Below are 15572 nucleotides of genomic sequence, written 5' to 3'. Positions count from 1 at the left end.
AGCACTCAACATTAGAATAATTTTACGTTTCAAGGTCTGATGCTTTTCAAGCAGTTTGGGCGCCATTAATATTTTTGGTTGAGAGAGGGTCTTGCACCTGAAGCATCAAATCGGTCTGTTCTCTTTGCAGATGTTGATGGTCTGACAGTATAGTTTCAGTGTTTTCTGTTCTGGTGATGGTGCTGAATGTTAAGATTGCTATGACAGCCAAGCTCTCCTGCACATTTGACTCTTCAACTCCTTGCTACTTCAGATCAGTACCCTGATTCTCAGAAGGAGGAACATTGTTGTTTGCCAGCTCCTGCAATCAGCTGAGATGTCCCAAGCTGTTGACAGTATATCATTTGGTTTGCCCTTGTATCTCTCTTCCTGCCTTGTTTACTATTCAAGTTTGCTACACAAAATATTGTTTTGGTAATCTTGAATCATCCGTGCAAATGACATGCCCTGATTAGCATAGCTCTTTTGAGCATTATCACACTGGATAGTTTTGGTGCATTTAAAGATATATCAGATGCTAATTTGTCCTGGTCTTAAATACACATAAAAGATAGCAAGATTTGCAAGAAAAGCATATCCAGACAATGCAGCAATTCCTTTTGATATTTCATCTGGAATTATTTTCCAGCTTCCAAGGGTAATTGAGTGTGAATCCAACGTTTTAACCCAACTATGACCATCTGCATTCCACAAACGAGTTATCTATATCCCCTGCAACAAATTATTTGTCTTGCGCCACATAGTCAGTCATTGTTGACTATCTCTGTCCATACGGTTTATCAAAAAGTTTGATTGACACATCAGCTGTTTTGTGAGAGAGGGTGGTTGCTAATTTTGTAGTCACGCTCTATGATTGCAGTTTTATGATACTGATGATGATGAGAGAGACAGAGAGATTTTTAAAAAACACGCCGAGCAGAGACTATTTGCTTGCAGAAGTCAAGTTGGACTTCAAAATGACATTCAACTGAAATCAAGGTACCCTGCAACTGACTTGTGGATACAGAGAGGTACAGCAATATCCACAAAGCAGCAATGAAAGTGGCTTCATTGTTTGGTTCCACATATCTTTGGATAGCATGCACCGTCAAGTATCACATTGAAATAAAGTTACGATCAGTTTTCCTTCATATTAAATATATTATAATTAGAATAGCTACATATTTAGTTTGCATTTATCAAAACATATGAAAAAATAAGGATAAAGTGGCTTGTGATAGTTTTCATTTATCAGAAGTAGCTGTCACTAAAGCTGTCACTGCAGCTGGTTAGCACTGCAGCCTCACAGCTCCAGTGACCCGGGTTCGATTCTGGGTACTGCCTGTGTGGAGTTTGCAAGTTCTCCCTGTGACCGTGTGGGTTTCCACCGGGTGCTCCGGTTTCCTCCCACAGCCAAAGACTTGCAGGTTGATAGGTAAATTGGCCATGGTAAATTGCCCCTAGTATAGGTAGGGGAATTAAGGGAAGGTAGGAACATGGGATTAATGTAGGACTAGTATAAATGGGTGGTTGATGGTCGGCACAGACTCGGTGGGCTGAAGGGCCTGTTTCAGTGCTATAATCTCTAAAATAAAAAAAGGTTGGTGACCCCCTCATCTAGAAGGACAAGTGCAGCAGACGCATGGGAACACCACCACCTGCAAGTTCCCCTCCAAACCACACACCATCCTGACTTGGAACTATATTACCTTCACTGTCACTGGGTCAAAATCCTGGAACTCCCTTCCTAACAGCATCGTGGGTATACCTACCCCACATAGAGCTGCAGCAGTTTAAAAAGGCAGCTCACCACCACTGTCTCAAGGGCAATTAGGGATCAAATGCTGGCCTTGCCAGTGACACAACCCATGAACAAAAAAAACTAACAGTATCTGAACCTTCTGCCAGTAGAAAGTTTCTGCTTATCTACTCTATCTAAACCCTTCATAATTTTCAACTGTGACTGAATCTCCCTTTTATTTAAGCACTCCAATGGGACCAATCTCCTTGGGCAGAATGGGAAGTTTAATGTGCAATGATCTGTTGACCTTCAATACAATGATCCTACAACCCTGTTAAAGCAACATTAATTTATTGGATATTAAACACAGGAGCAGAGTAAATCAGTCTATACTGCATCAATCTGCAGTGAGATACAGTGCAAGTTATATTGGAAAAAGTTTTCTCTACTCAGCTGGACCTAGATCCAGTTTAACCCACCCAACTTCATGCAGTGAGCCTACAGCACCAACTACAGAAATGTTGTGAGTGCAGGTGGGGAGGGAGGGGCTGCTGTCGGCCACGGCATTTTCCAGGTCAATAAATAGCCAGCCATGAACAGCGGGAGCTCAAACCACTTGCCCCTCCACCCCCCAACCCAACAATAGAAATCCAGTACTTTAATTTGGGCAACTGTCCTAGGCAGCTCATCACTACCTTCTCAAGGGCGATAAAGAATGGGCAATAAATGCTGGCCTCGTCATAAACACCCACAACCATGAATGAATCAAAAAAAATAATTTATATAGCACCTTTAGTTGAATAAAATGCCCCAAGATGCTTCACAGGAGTGTTATAAAACAAAAGACACAACCACCTAAGGAGATATTAGGTCAGATGACCAAAAGCTTGATCAAAGAGGTAGGTTTTAAGAAGCGTGTTAAAGGAGGAAAGCGAGTAAGAGAAGCAGAGGCGTAGGGAGGGAATTCCAGAGCTTAAGGACTTGGCAGCTGAAGGCACGGCCACTAATTGTGGAGCAAATAAAATGGGGGATACTCCGAGGCCAGAATAGGTAAGTGCAGAGATCTCAAAGGGTTGTGGGGCTGGAGAATATTACAGAGGTAGTGAGGTCATGGAGGGATTTGAAAACAATGCTGAGAATTTTAAAATGAAGGTGTTGCTTGATTGGAAGCTTTGAACAGACAGCCCCTTTGAAACGTTACACTTCAAAGTTAGTTTGTCTATTGCAGAACTTTGTGTTATAGACAATCAATACACCAAAGGCACCTTCAAGAACCTATTTAAAATGATTGCTTTTATTAAAAACCGTATCTATAAGCGCCAATTGAAGGATGCCCATTTTCAGGCTGGCGAGACCTTGTGTGGGCCCTGGCTTCCCTTTTTTCAATCCATGATTTCCATTAATGATCCATTTCACATGATTAAAGTAGTTTCAAAGAAGTCCCTAAAGGCATGGCACAAATAGAATGAAATCACAATAACATACATTGAAACTAAATACATAAAATTATAACAATGATTAGTTGAACATTACAGCCCCCTTCATTACAACAGCAGCTCAATATTGGGGAAGGGCTGCAGTAAGAGGAGAACACTGGGTAAACTTCTGATCCTCGGTTACAGCTGAGTAGCATAAAAGATGGGAACAAAGGAGGAACAGACACACACATCAAAGCTCAGCTATTTCTCTGATAGGGAGACTGGTGCACACCAATCAAGACACATAATATACTGTTTGGTAAACAATTTTTGGAGCTTTGTTCTTTAAAAGAAAAGATAGCCATCTTGATTGAAAGGGTTTAAGAAACCCAGTGAAGTGAAGTGGTTACAATCCATGATTACATTTCAACAGTAATTAACTTCCTAGCCACCAGGGCTCTGAATGACTCAACTATTGAGTCAAATCAGGTTGCATATGGTGCAATACATTAAAGAGGGGCATTTCTAACCATAGGGTCAGGCAGGTTATAACAACTCAGTTCTACATTATTGTTATTACTGTTATCCCTACTGCAGGGCAAAGGAAAGTGTGTGCGCGGGTGGGGGGGGAGAAACTCCAGTCTAATAAAACGTGAGCATTAAGTCCTCTTGCTCTGAACAAAACAGCCCATGTTTTGCCCAGCCCAAAGTCAGACGGCTGCAATGCATTTACACGTAAAAAGAGATCCCTGCACAGGATAGGTTCTTTTTTCCATAAACATAAAAAGCCAGTCATATATTCAAATATCAGAAATGAGCATAGGCACCCTAGAAAGTGGATGGTATGATCTTAGCCTGGATCCTCTTTGACCAGATTCCCCTGCACGCACCAGCTGCTTCTGAGCTGGGCACCAGGCATGATCGAGTACAGTCAAGGTTCACTGAAGCAGAGGCATAGACCAGATGAACAGTTATGAATACGGGTGTCAGAGATGGCAGTCGCAGCGACAGTGTTCCCTACCATTTTATTCTAGTTATCTGCCAGTCTTGTTTCCAGGGGCAGAACGCCAGCTGGCCAGCAACAAATAGCAGTAACAAAACGGAGACGGGGATCATATATCATAGAAACGGACAGCCCAGCTGTGGGGCTGGGAGGGCTGTAGAGGGAGGACGGGATCTATCTTTAATGAATGAGCCTCTCTCCTCCACACACTCAATATTTAACATTCAGATGAATGGTTACTGACCCACCTGGGGACCACATTAGAAATTGTAAACTGGATTGATCTGTCTGAACAGATAACACTCCAGAGATTGCATTGCTGATGCAGTTTTCTATCTTACAGTAAGAGACAGGAAACAGATTTACAATCAAACGTTACAAAAATCAGTCAGGCACTTAGTGAGAAAACAAACAGCAACAACCAACCATACGTTTTTGGGAGGGCTGTCTCTGCTTCAGTCTGGTTTTAGTCCCTTAAGACACAAAAAAATTATTTAAAAAAAACATTTTAAGCTTTCTAATGATTAGTGTTTGTAGTGCAAATCTTCTCCAACACTTGATTAATGCCCTAACATGGTGAAACTTGCATCCACTGTGCGCACACACATGGTTGGTGCCAAGGAGCAGATAGTTGGACTGCAGCTCTTAAAGGGCATTGGTGGATTACTTTATTGTTTAAAGTACTCACCCATCTAACATTGGAAAAAACTTTTTGCCAACCCATTAAAAAAAGTCAATGTTTCTACATGGAAGAAGAGCTGCCAGGCCAGGCCAGGGCTCCTTCCTATGAGGCCATTCTGTAAAATCCCCCCACAGACGCAGGTCCTCCAGTGACCTCATTCATAGTATTGGAGACTGCAGACTTTTCTGAGAAACTACTCACGGGTGGGCAGACTCCAGGAAAGTAGGGTACAGCCGAGATTCTTTCTCAGAGCAGATCAGGACATGGACCCTGTCATGAATCTTTAAAAGACACAATTCTATAAATGTAACTTCTGTTCTCCCCTTTTATAAATTTGGTGGGTGAAGGCTTACCATGAATAAAAGCTACTTCCTAAACAGTCCTTCACCTTCGAATACAAGGGGTGGTATCATTAGTTTTTAAATTAGAAACGACTGTTTCAATATTTCCTTCCTGGATATCTTGATGTTTAACCATCTTCTCTTCCATACTTCGACATTTTAGGTTTGGGGCCTTGAAAACTGGGTGCATATCTGGAAGCTCTGTGTCATGGCTCCGCAGCTTCCTGGGTGGCAGTGCACCCTCAGAAAACTAGCCCTTTGGTGTAAACAGACTGCTGGTGATCTAGCTTAGGTAAAGTTTGTTCATTCAGCTCCCTCACAGGTTTTGAATCCCTGTCATTGTGAATTCTACACATAATTAATTAATGCATCTACAGGCTTATAACACTTGCTCTAGTTGACGAGTTTGAATGAAATCCCTTTTTGTGCTATTTACTATTTGCAGGCTGTTACTTTATTTGGCAACAGAGGAAATTAAAGCCTCTGCTGTTTACACAACTGAGGGTAAAAAAAAAGCTTTTTGCATCTAACCTCTGAATTTCAACAGTAATAGAACAAGTGTTGAGAGTCCTTACTTTTCCAGACTGCATCTGTACAGTCTGGAGGTCAGCTCTTTTAAAAAAAAAAATAAAAAATTGATGGCAAACTGATGATGACACCAGGTTTATACAGTCCTTACACAACAGATAGTGTCGTCCTGCAAAATGGGTGCTTCTGCATCCGTCACGAGGGACTAAAACAAGAGTGATTCAGAGAATATTATATAAAATATTAATGACTCTTCCCCCCCCACCACCTCCCCCCCCACACCCTCCCAAATAAACACAGACTCACCATACATCCCAGAAGAGTGTTTGTGGAACAAATTTTATTCAGCTTCACTCAGTGGGATTAAACTATAATCTGGTTGGGAAACCAAGCAGAGAAGGATGCGATGGATTGACTCTTGCTGATCACCCTGTTAACCAGTTATGGCTGAAATTGAACTGAGTGCGCTCCTAATGGTATAAATAGCTAGACAGCAGTGTTATTCAATATTTGTAGTGCAGGCGAATCAGCTACACCCTCCCCTATCCTTTTTTTGGAAGTGGGAAATTGAAGCATGTAGTTATTTTCTGTGTTAAAATCTCATCGCTGCTGGTCAGTTTTATTTGCGATGCCCGAGGTATAAAACTGAACAGCTCCTTCAGCTGGGGCTGAGCCAACGGGACGTGGGGAGAGGCCTCGAGGGAAAAACATTTGTTTTTTACCTTGCGAAAGCTGCTGGTATGTTTTGCATTCTACCCCTCGCCCCAACTCGACAGGATGTCACTTTCCTTGCACTAACCAGAGAGAGACAAAAAGCAACCCCCGCATCCGCCAGCCCTGCAATGGATGGCTAAACTGGCACCTTATGTGGTTGGCACAATTTACATCCATCTCAGTGGCCGGCTTGCTGCTGGACTGAAATTCTACTTCTAACCTCTAATCTGCACTCCCCAATCCATTCATCAGTTTCAGCCCTTTGGATCCCATTTGTAATGTTCAGTGACTAAGGTCCTATAGTTTCCACTGCTCTGAATCCATGCACACTCAAGTGTACTGGCTGCAGATGTAATAATTAAAGGGATGGTGCCCGTGTTCCACAAACATTCTCTTTATGGCATCAAACTCTCCTCCAACCCCTTAAAAGAAAAAAAAGACAATTCCTCTCCAAGAAATTTCCACTAATTATAAAAATAGATAAGGAAGGCATCATCACAGCTCTTGCTCATGTACTAAGTCCTGTAATTGTTGCGGGGTTCCCGCAATCACTGGGGTCCCTCGTAGTTCAGGATGTAGTAATCGTGCACATACATCAGCACTGCAACAGGCTGTCCGATGATCAGGGACAACCACACCGCCGCATTCCCGTAATTCCCACTCAGGAACTTCCCAACAAACCAAGCCAGCGGAATCTGTAAGTCAAAAAGGTAAAGTGCCTCAATTTTGTTTTTAAACGCCTTGTACTTCGTCTGTCTCTCTCTCCCCCTGCATTACGCTCACTGCCCCCCACTATGTACATTTAGGGGATTAGTGACAAAAAGCCAGTCTGAAAAACGCACAGAAGTCTCTGCCCACACCCCCTTGCAGGCAGCTGGACAAACTAGGGGTTCAGATCTCGCACCGCTCAAACAGATGGACAAATCTACCTCTCCAATTCAGCAAATCATGAAGTTGAATATTCTGTACAGTTACAATTGTTAAGCTTAAAATTGCTCCCCTAGACTTGTCTGTAGGAAATGGGGCGGAATTGATCGGGGATATTTATTTCCAAGCCGCTGTGACCACTGCAAATTTATGGAGTCTTTTTTATTGCACAGAAGGTGGCCGGATTTACACTGTTGCTTGTTCTTAAAAACCACTCGTGCCTGCTGTAGCTTCACTCAAAAACCCCAGAGTCAGACAGTTCTGATACTGTTACTCACCTGAGCCATCATACCCATGAACGCCCATAGGCGGAACATCTTCAGAGGGACACTGACCAAGTACTGGGGAAATAAGACCATTTATTTAGTACTTGAGGTAGAAACCTCTCAGTCACAGTTGAAATATTACTTGTAAATAACAATATTGATGGTAGGGGCTCTATTTAACGCTAATGATATAAAAGCTGGTTAAATGTCAGCCGTGGCTCAGTCGATAGCACTCTCACCCAAGTCATGGCATCAAGCCCTGCTCCAGAACTTGAGTACATAATGCAGACTGACCTCCCAAGGCCAGTACCAAGGTTGAGCCTGCCCTCTCAAATGGATGTAAAAACTCCCATGACGCTATTACAAAGAGTCAGAGTCACTTCAGCACAGGCTGCCATTCGGCCCATCAAATCCACACCAGCTCTTTGTAGAGCAATCCAGTCAGTCCCATTCCCCTGCTCATTGATGGTTTCCACTTCCAAAGGGATAGGGTATTCCTCCCGCTGTCCCCGATAGTATTTATCCCTCAACCAACATTACAAAGAGATTACAAAAGCAAAATACTGCCTATGCTGAAAGAAGAAATGTTAGAAATATTCTGTTCCTCCTCTCCTGACTTGAGTATTTTCAGTATTTTCTGTTTTCATCACAAATAGTTAACTGATTATTAATCAGTTGCTTGTGGGAGCTTGCTGTACGCACATTGGCTGCCATGTTTCCCTACATTGCAAAGTGACTGCACGTCTGAAAGTACTTTGTCCTGAGTGTGTGAGAGGTGCTGTTGAAATGCAGGCCTTTCTTTTCTCTATGAATGGACTCCACCTGAAACATTAAGCCAACAGACCTGCTGCCCGTACCCAGTGTTTTACTTTGTTTACGATTACCAGCATGGAGTACATCTATTTATCTCAATAATCTCCAAAACACATTGCTTTTCGCAATGTGCAGTAAAATTATGCTAATAGATGTTAAGTTAATGGCTGCATTGGTGGGAAGTGAGGCAGGATGCAAAGCAATAAGCATTGCTGCATGATGTGTGATGGGGAAGACGACAGGAATGAGAGCAGCTGGTTGGCTGGCAGCAGAGTGATAAACTCTAATGTACTAGGTGGGGGAAGGGCAGGGATGGGGGTTGTGGGATACTGAGCATTACTATATGGGAGGGGTATTTGGAAACAGAGCAATAATTACCATGATAGGGGGTGGGGGCAGTAAGTGCCACTGAACGGAGATGGGGCAACAAATGTGGGGGTGGGGTGCACGCATGTCGTTGCAAGCAGCTGGGGGAGTAACAGCTGTACCGGCTCACCAGCTGGGAGGGGCAATTCCGGGATTTTTGGGGGGGGCAGGGACCATTAACAGTTTCAGCAGAAAAGGAAATTTGAAAACTTCACATCCTGACCTCATGAAAAAAAGCTGACGCGAGGAAGACTGCCGTCTGTGCCATCCTCTTGTTCACCCCTCTCTTCAGCATGGGCTTGTAGAAGTGTCTGTGTGTAAAACAGAAAGATGTTTAACAGATTTGTTTTGGTGTGGATGCAGATAATGTGGGCAGGGTTCTAAATGAGTTTTTTGTCTCTGTCTTCACAAAGGAGGGGGTTGATGCAGACATTGAACTTAAAGAGGAGTGTGAACTATAAGATACGGTGAGCATAATGAGAGAGGGTGTGGCATCCTTGAAAGTGGATAAATCGCCAGGGCCGGATGGACTGCATCCCAGGTTGTTAAAGGAAGCCAGGGAGAGAATAGCGGATGCGCTGAGGATCATCTTCAAATCCTCACTAGATACAGGAGAGGTACCAGATGACTGGAGGTCTGCGAAAGTTGTACCATTGTTTAAAAAGGGTGCGAGGGATAGGCCAAATAATTATAGGTCGGTCAGTCTGACCTCGGTGGTGGGTAAATTGTTAGAATCAATTCTGAGGGACAGGATAAACTGACACTTAGAAAGGCACAGATTAATCAGGGATAGTCAGCATGGATTTGTTAGAGGAAGGTTATGTCTTACTAACTTAATTGAGTTTTGAGGCGGTAACAAGGAGGATTGATGAGGGTAGTGTAATGGATGTGGTCTACATGGATTTTAGTAAGGCATTTGACAAGGTCCCGCATGGCAGACTGGTCAATAAAATGAAAGCCCATGGGATACAGGGAAATGTGGCAGGTTGGATCCAGAATTGGCTCAGGGACAGGAAACAAAGGGTAGTAGTCGACGGATGTTTTTGCGAATGGAAAGCTGTTTCCAGTGGCGTTCCACAGGGCTCAGTGTTGGGTCCCTTGCTGTTGGTGGTATAGATTAATGATTTGGACTTAAATGTGGGAGGCATGATTGGGAAATTTGCTGATGATTCAGAAATTGGACGTGTAGTTGTTAGTGAAGAGGATTGCCATAGACTCCAGAATTAGATCAATGGCTTGGTTGAGTGGGCGGAAAAGTGGCAAATGGAATTCAATCCAGAGAAGTGTGAGGTAATTTATTTGGAGAGGGCAAATAAAGCGAGGGAATACACAATAAAGAGGAGGCTATCGAGAAGGGCAGAAGATGCGAGAGACCTTGGAGTACATGTCCACAGGTCCCTGAAGGTGGCAGGACAGGTAGTTAGAGTGGTGAAGAAGGCAAATGGAATGCTTTCCTTTATTGGTCAAGGTATAGAATACAGAAGCAGGGATGTGATGCTGGAACTGTATAAAATGCTGGTTAGGCCACAGTTGGAGTATTGCATACAGTTCTGGTCACCACATTTCAGGAAGGACATAATTGCTCTGGAGAGAGTACAGAGGAGATTTACAGAATGTTGCCAGGGCTTGCAGCTATGAAGAAAAATTGGATAGGCTAAGGTTGATTTCCTTAGAACAGAGGAGACTGAGATGTGACTTAATTGAGGTGTACAAAATTGAGGGGCCTAGATAGAGTAGACAGGAAGGACTAGTTTCCCCTAGTGGAGAGGGCAATTACCAGGGAGCACAGATTTAAGGTGATTGGTAGAAGGATTAGAGGGGACATCAGGAAAAACCCAGAGATTTTCACCCGGAGGGGGTTGGCTGCCTGGAATTCACTGCCAGGAATGGTGGTGGAGGCAGAAACCCTCAATTCTTTTAAAAGCTACCTGGACAAGCACCTGAAGTGCTGTAACCGGCAAAGCTATGAACCAGGTGCTGGAAGGTGGGATTAGATTGGGCAGCTAGTTTTTTTTTCGGCTGGCATGGACACGACTGACTGAATGGCCTCCTTCTGTGCCGTAATATTTCTATGGTTCTATGAACATTCTCCCCCCAAATTAAAAGAAAAGGTTTGATCCGTGGCTTCTGGACTCATCACCCTTGCCACCTCCAAATTCCACTATTCCAATCTCTCTTGCCTGACTTCACAGTCAGAGGTATGACAGCACTGAAGGCCATCAAGTCCATGTCGGCTCTCTGTAAAATAATCCAATCAGTTCCATTCCTCCACCCCACCCTTGTAGCCCTGAAAGTTTATTTGCCTGAAGTGCCCATTCTAATTTCCTTTTAAAATCATTGATCATCTCTGCTTCTACTAGCTTCATCAGCAGCGAGTTCCAGGTCATTATCACTCGCTGCGTAAAAAGGACTTCCTCACATCCCCCTGCATCTCTAGCCCAAAACCTTAAATCACTGTCCCCTGGCACCTCCCCCGTATCTAGGGAACATGGAAAGATTATGGCAAGCCCTCCGCTATCTCCACTCCCAATTCCATCAGCAACCTTGATGTAAGCCTTCTGGACCAGCAGACTTTCCAGTCTAAGCAAAGCCAGCCTTTCCAGTATATCTTTCCCACCAGTTTTCACCCCATCCGTTACCTCTACCATCTCCGCTTCTACTGATATTTCGTCAGCATCCTCTTCCTTAGTAAACACTGACATAAAGTTGTCATTAAGTATTCAAGCCTTGCCCTCCACGTCATAAATCATCCTCTTGGTCCCACTAGGACCCACCCCACCTCTTAATACCCGTTTACTATTTACATGCCAGTGGATGATTTTTGGGTTCTCTTATGTTAACTGTAATATTCTCATACTCTCGCTTTGCCAGCCATATTTTCCTCTTCACTTCCCCTCTCAATTAATTGTATTTGGTCTGGTACTTGAAGAATTTACATGACGTTCATCATTCACCCTCTTTTCTGTTTCATCATATTCTCTATATCCCACATCATCTAAGGGGCCCTGGGCTTTGGCTCCCCTGCCATTTGCCCTTATTGGAATGTACCTAGCCTGTACCTGAAACATCTCCTTAACAATTACCCATTGTTCCGCCAGCTTGTCCTGTCAATTTTTGGTTCCATTTTTCCCTTGCTAGATCCCCTTCTGAAGTCTTCTATAGGCATATAAATAGTAAAGATGGTAGTAAAAGGAGTAGTAGGGCCGATTAGGGACTAAAAAGACCTTTACACAAGGAGTCAGGGAGGTTAGCTGAGGTTCTAAATGAATACTTTGCATCTGGCTTTACCAAGGAAGATGCTACCCAGGCTACAGTGAAAGAGGAGGTAAATAATATTTTTTTTAATTCATCCATGGGATGTGGGCAGCCACTGGCAAGGCCAGCATTGGTTAATACAGTTTATCCAAAAGAAAACCTGACAAATCCCTCCCCAAAGCTCTCCATTCCCCCACTTCCAATCCTTTGTGCATCACCACTACCTTTGTCCCAGCAGTCAACCATGCCTTCAGCTGCCTAGGGTCTACGTTTTGAACATCCCACTCTCAACCATTCTGCCTCTCCACCTCCCTCAACTCCTTTAAGCCTCACCATTGACTATGCATTTAAGGGGAAGCTATATTAAGTGCATCAGAGAGAAAGGAATAGAAGGATACGTTAATAGCGTTAGATAAAGTAGGGTGGGAGGAGACTTGTGTGGAATGTAAACATCTGCCCAGATGAGCTGATCAAACATGCTTCTGTGCTGTAAATTCTATGTTAGCTTTTGGCCAGCTCTCCTTTGTCATGATACTCCTTTTCCTTACGCCTCTCTGAATCACCTTGGGACTTCCTTTTTCTCCTAAGTTAAGGAGGTTACATAAATGTAAGTTGTTGTCAGATCAGAAACTAGTGGCATAGATAAACGTTTTACATGTTTTGATTTATATCACTGAGGCCAAGGAAACATCATGAGTAGAAGGAAACTGTAGGTGCAGTAATCTGTCCTTACCTGCTGCACCACTTGTGGACGGGAATGTTCCAGTTCTTCCAGAAATATGGCACAGTCTCCGAATTCCTAGGACAAAAACTGATTGTTACACATTTACTTCAAGATCAACATCCCTGCCACTACTTTTCAGTAGTACACAACTCCACCCAGCTCAAATGAAATTGACCAAAGTGGTTTAAAAAAAGTTCAATGGGTATTGTCCGTGATTCAACAGGTAGTTGAGGTGTTGAGCCATAGAGAGGAGGATGGGTTGAACCTGAGCAGAGCCGGGATGGAGTTCCTTGCGGGACGTTTTGCTGGTGCTGTTGGGGAGGGTTTAAACTAGTTTAACGGGGAATGGGGACCTGAGGATAGACTCAGTTGGGACAAAATCAGAAATGAGAATGGAAGGCAGAAAATTAATGGATAAGTCTGGAAGACAGAGGAAACAAAGGTTAGAAAATAAGAGAATAAAAGCAAAATACTGCGGATGCTGGAAATCTGAAATGAAAACAAGAAATGCTGGAACCACTCAGCAGGTCTGGCAGCATCTGTGAAAAGAGAAGCAGAGTTAACGTTACGGGTCAGTGACCCTTCTTCGGAACCATTCCGAAGAAGGGTCACTGACCCGAAACGTTAACTCTGCTTCTCTTTTCACAGATGCTGCCAGACCTGCTGAGTGGTTCCAGCATTTCTTGTTAGAAAATAAGAGAGTTTGGCAGTGCTCAAGGGTATCTATTTCAATGCAAGGAGTATAGCAAATAAAGATGAGCTCAGGGCACAGATAGACACATGGCAGTATGATATCATAGCTATTACAGAAACATGGTTTAACGAGGGACAGGAATGGCAGCTTAACGTTCCTGGTTACAGGGTTTTCAGACATGATAGGGAGGGGGATAAGAAAGAAGGGGGAGTGGCAACTTTAATCAAGGAAACTATTACAGTGGACAAGGTGCCACATAAAAGGCTATTGCGCAAAGTAGGAGCTCATAGTGTAGGGGGTAACATATTAGCATGGATAGAAGATCGGCTGGCTGGTAGAAAACAGAGTATGCATAAATGGGTCCTTTTCTAATTGGCAGGATGTGACAAGTGGAGTCCCGCAGGGGTCTGTGCTGGGGCCTCAAAATTTTCACAATTTATTTCAATGACTTAGATGAGGGGAGCAATGCCATGGTAACTAGATTTGCAATGACACAAAGATAGGTAGGAAAGTATGTTGTGAAGAGGACATAAGGAGGTTGCAGACGGATATAGATAGGTTGAGTGAGTGGGCAAAAATCTGGCAGATGGAGTATAATGTGGGAAAATGTGAAGTTGTTCACTTTGGCAGGAAGAATAAAAAAAGCAGAGCATTACTTAAAAGGAGAACGACTGCAGAATTCCGAGGTGCAGAGGGGTCTAGGTGTTCTAGTGCATGAGTCACGAAAAGCTAGTTTGCAGGTACAGCAAGTAATAAAGGCGTCTAATAGAATGCTATCCTTTATTATGAGAGAAATTGAAAATAAAAGGATGTTATGCTTCAGTTATACAGGGCATTGATGAGACCACATCTCGAATATTGTGTGCAGTTTTGGTCTCCTTATTTAAGGAAGAATGAGAATGCATTAGAGGCGATTCAGAGGAGGTATACTAGATTGATAACTGGAATGAGCGGGTTGTCTTATGAGGAAAGGGTGGACAGACTGGGCTTGTTTTCACTGGAGTTTAGAAGAGTGAGGAGAGACTTGATTGAAGTGTATAAGATCCTGAATGGGCTTGACAAGGTGGATGTGGAAAGGATGTTTCCTCTTGTGGGTGAAACCAGAACTAGTGGGCACTGTGTTAAAATTAGGGTCCCCCTTTTAGGACAGAGATGAGGAGAAATTTTTTGTTAGAGGGTTGTGCAACTTTGGAACCCTCTGCCTCAAAGTGCTGGAGGCGGTGTCATTGAAAATTTTTAAGGCGGAGGTAGATAGATTCTTATTAGGCAAGGGAATCAAAGGTTATCGGGGGTAGATGGGACTGTGGAATTTGAGACACAAACAGATCAGCCATGATCTTATTGAATGGCGGAGCAGGCTTGAAGGGCAGAATGGCCTACTTCTGCTCCCAATTTGTATGTTCATATGTGTACCAGTCAGTTTAACTTCGGTGGTGGCGAAACTTCTAAAAATAATAATTCAGGACAAAATTAATAGTCACATGGACAAATGCGGATTTATTAAGGAAAGTCAGCATGGATTTGTTAAGGAAAAATCATGTTTAACTAACTTGCTTGAGTTTTTTGACGGGGTAACCGAGAGGGTTGATGAGGGAAATGCTGTTGATATGATGTACATGGACTTCCAAAAGGCACTTGATACAGTGCCACACAATAGACTTGTGAGCAAGTTAAAGCTCATGGAATGAAAGCGACAGTATGAACATGGATACAAAACTGGCTGAGTGATTGGAAACAGTAGTGGTTAATGGATGCTCTTCGGGCTGGAAGAACGTTTGTAATGGAGTTCCACAGGGGTCAGTGTTGGGACCCTTACTCTTCCTGATATATATTAACAACCTAGACCGTTGTGTACAAGGTACAATTTCAAAATTTGCTGATCATACGAAACTTGGAACCATTGTGAACTGTGAGGAAAATAGTATTAAACTTCAAAAGGACATTTACAAGCTAGTGGAATGGTGGATAAGTGGCAGATGAAGTTCAATGCGGAGAAATGTGAAGTGATTCATTTTGGAAGGAAGAACATGGAGTGACAATATAACATAATGGGTACAACGCTAAAGGGGGTGCAAGAGCAGAGGGACCTGGGTGTTTATGTGCATAAGTCATTGAAGGTGG

General features: G+C 43.3%; 1 protein-coding gene across 6 annotated transcripts in view; it reads right to left on the bottom strand.

Annotated features, from left to right (window-relative positions):
* Positions 1-5972: 5972 nt before the first annotated feature.
* LOC137351339 (diacylglycerol O-acyltransferase 1-like) overlaps positions 5973-15572 on the bottom strand; it is a 167626-nt gene continuing 158026 nt past the window's right edge. For all 6 annotated transcript variants that reach the window (XM_068015791.1, XM_068015801.1, XM_068015809.1 and 3 more), the window contains 4 exons: positions 12767-12832; positions 9002-9089; positions 7612-7674; positions 5973-7101 (listed from right to left, as the gene is read on the bottom strand). In XM_068015791.1, the coding sequence (XP_067871892.1) occupies positions 6955-7101; positions 7612-7674; positions 9002-9089; positions 12767-12832 (364 nt within the window). In that variant the 3' untranslated portion in view covers positions 5973-6954. The remainder of the gene's footprint in view (positions 7102-7611; positions 7675-9001; positions 9090-12766; positions 12833-15572) is intronic.

This window comes from Heterodontus francisci, chromosome 2, assembly GCF_036365525.1.
Source record: "Heterodontus francisci isolate sHetFra1 chromosome 2, sHetFra1.hap1, whole genome shotgun sequence".
NCBI lineage: Eukaryota > Metazoa > Chordata > Chondrichthyes > Heterodontiformes > Heterodontidae > Heterodontus > Heterodontus francisci.
Note: the sequence above shows the minus strand (reverse complement) of the source record. Positions and strands in the feature narration are given on the sequence as shown.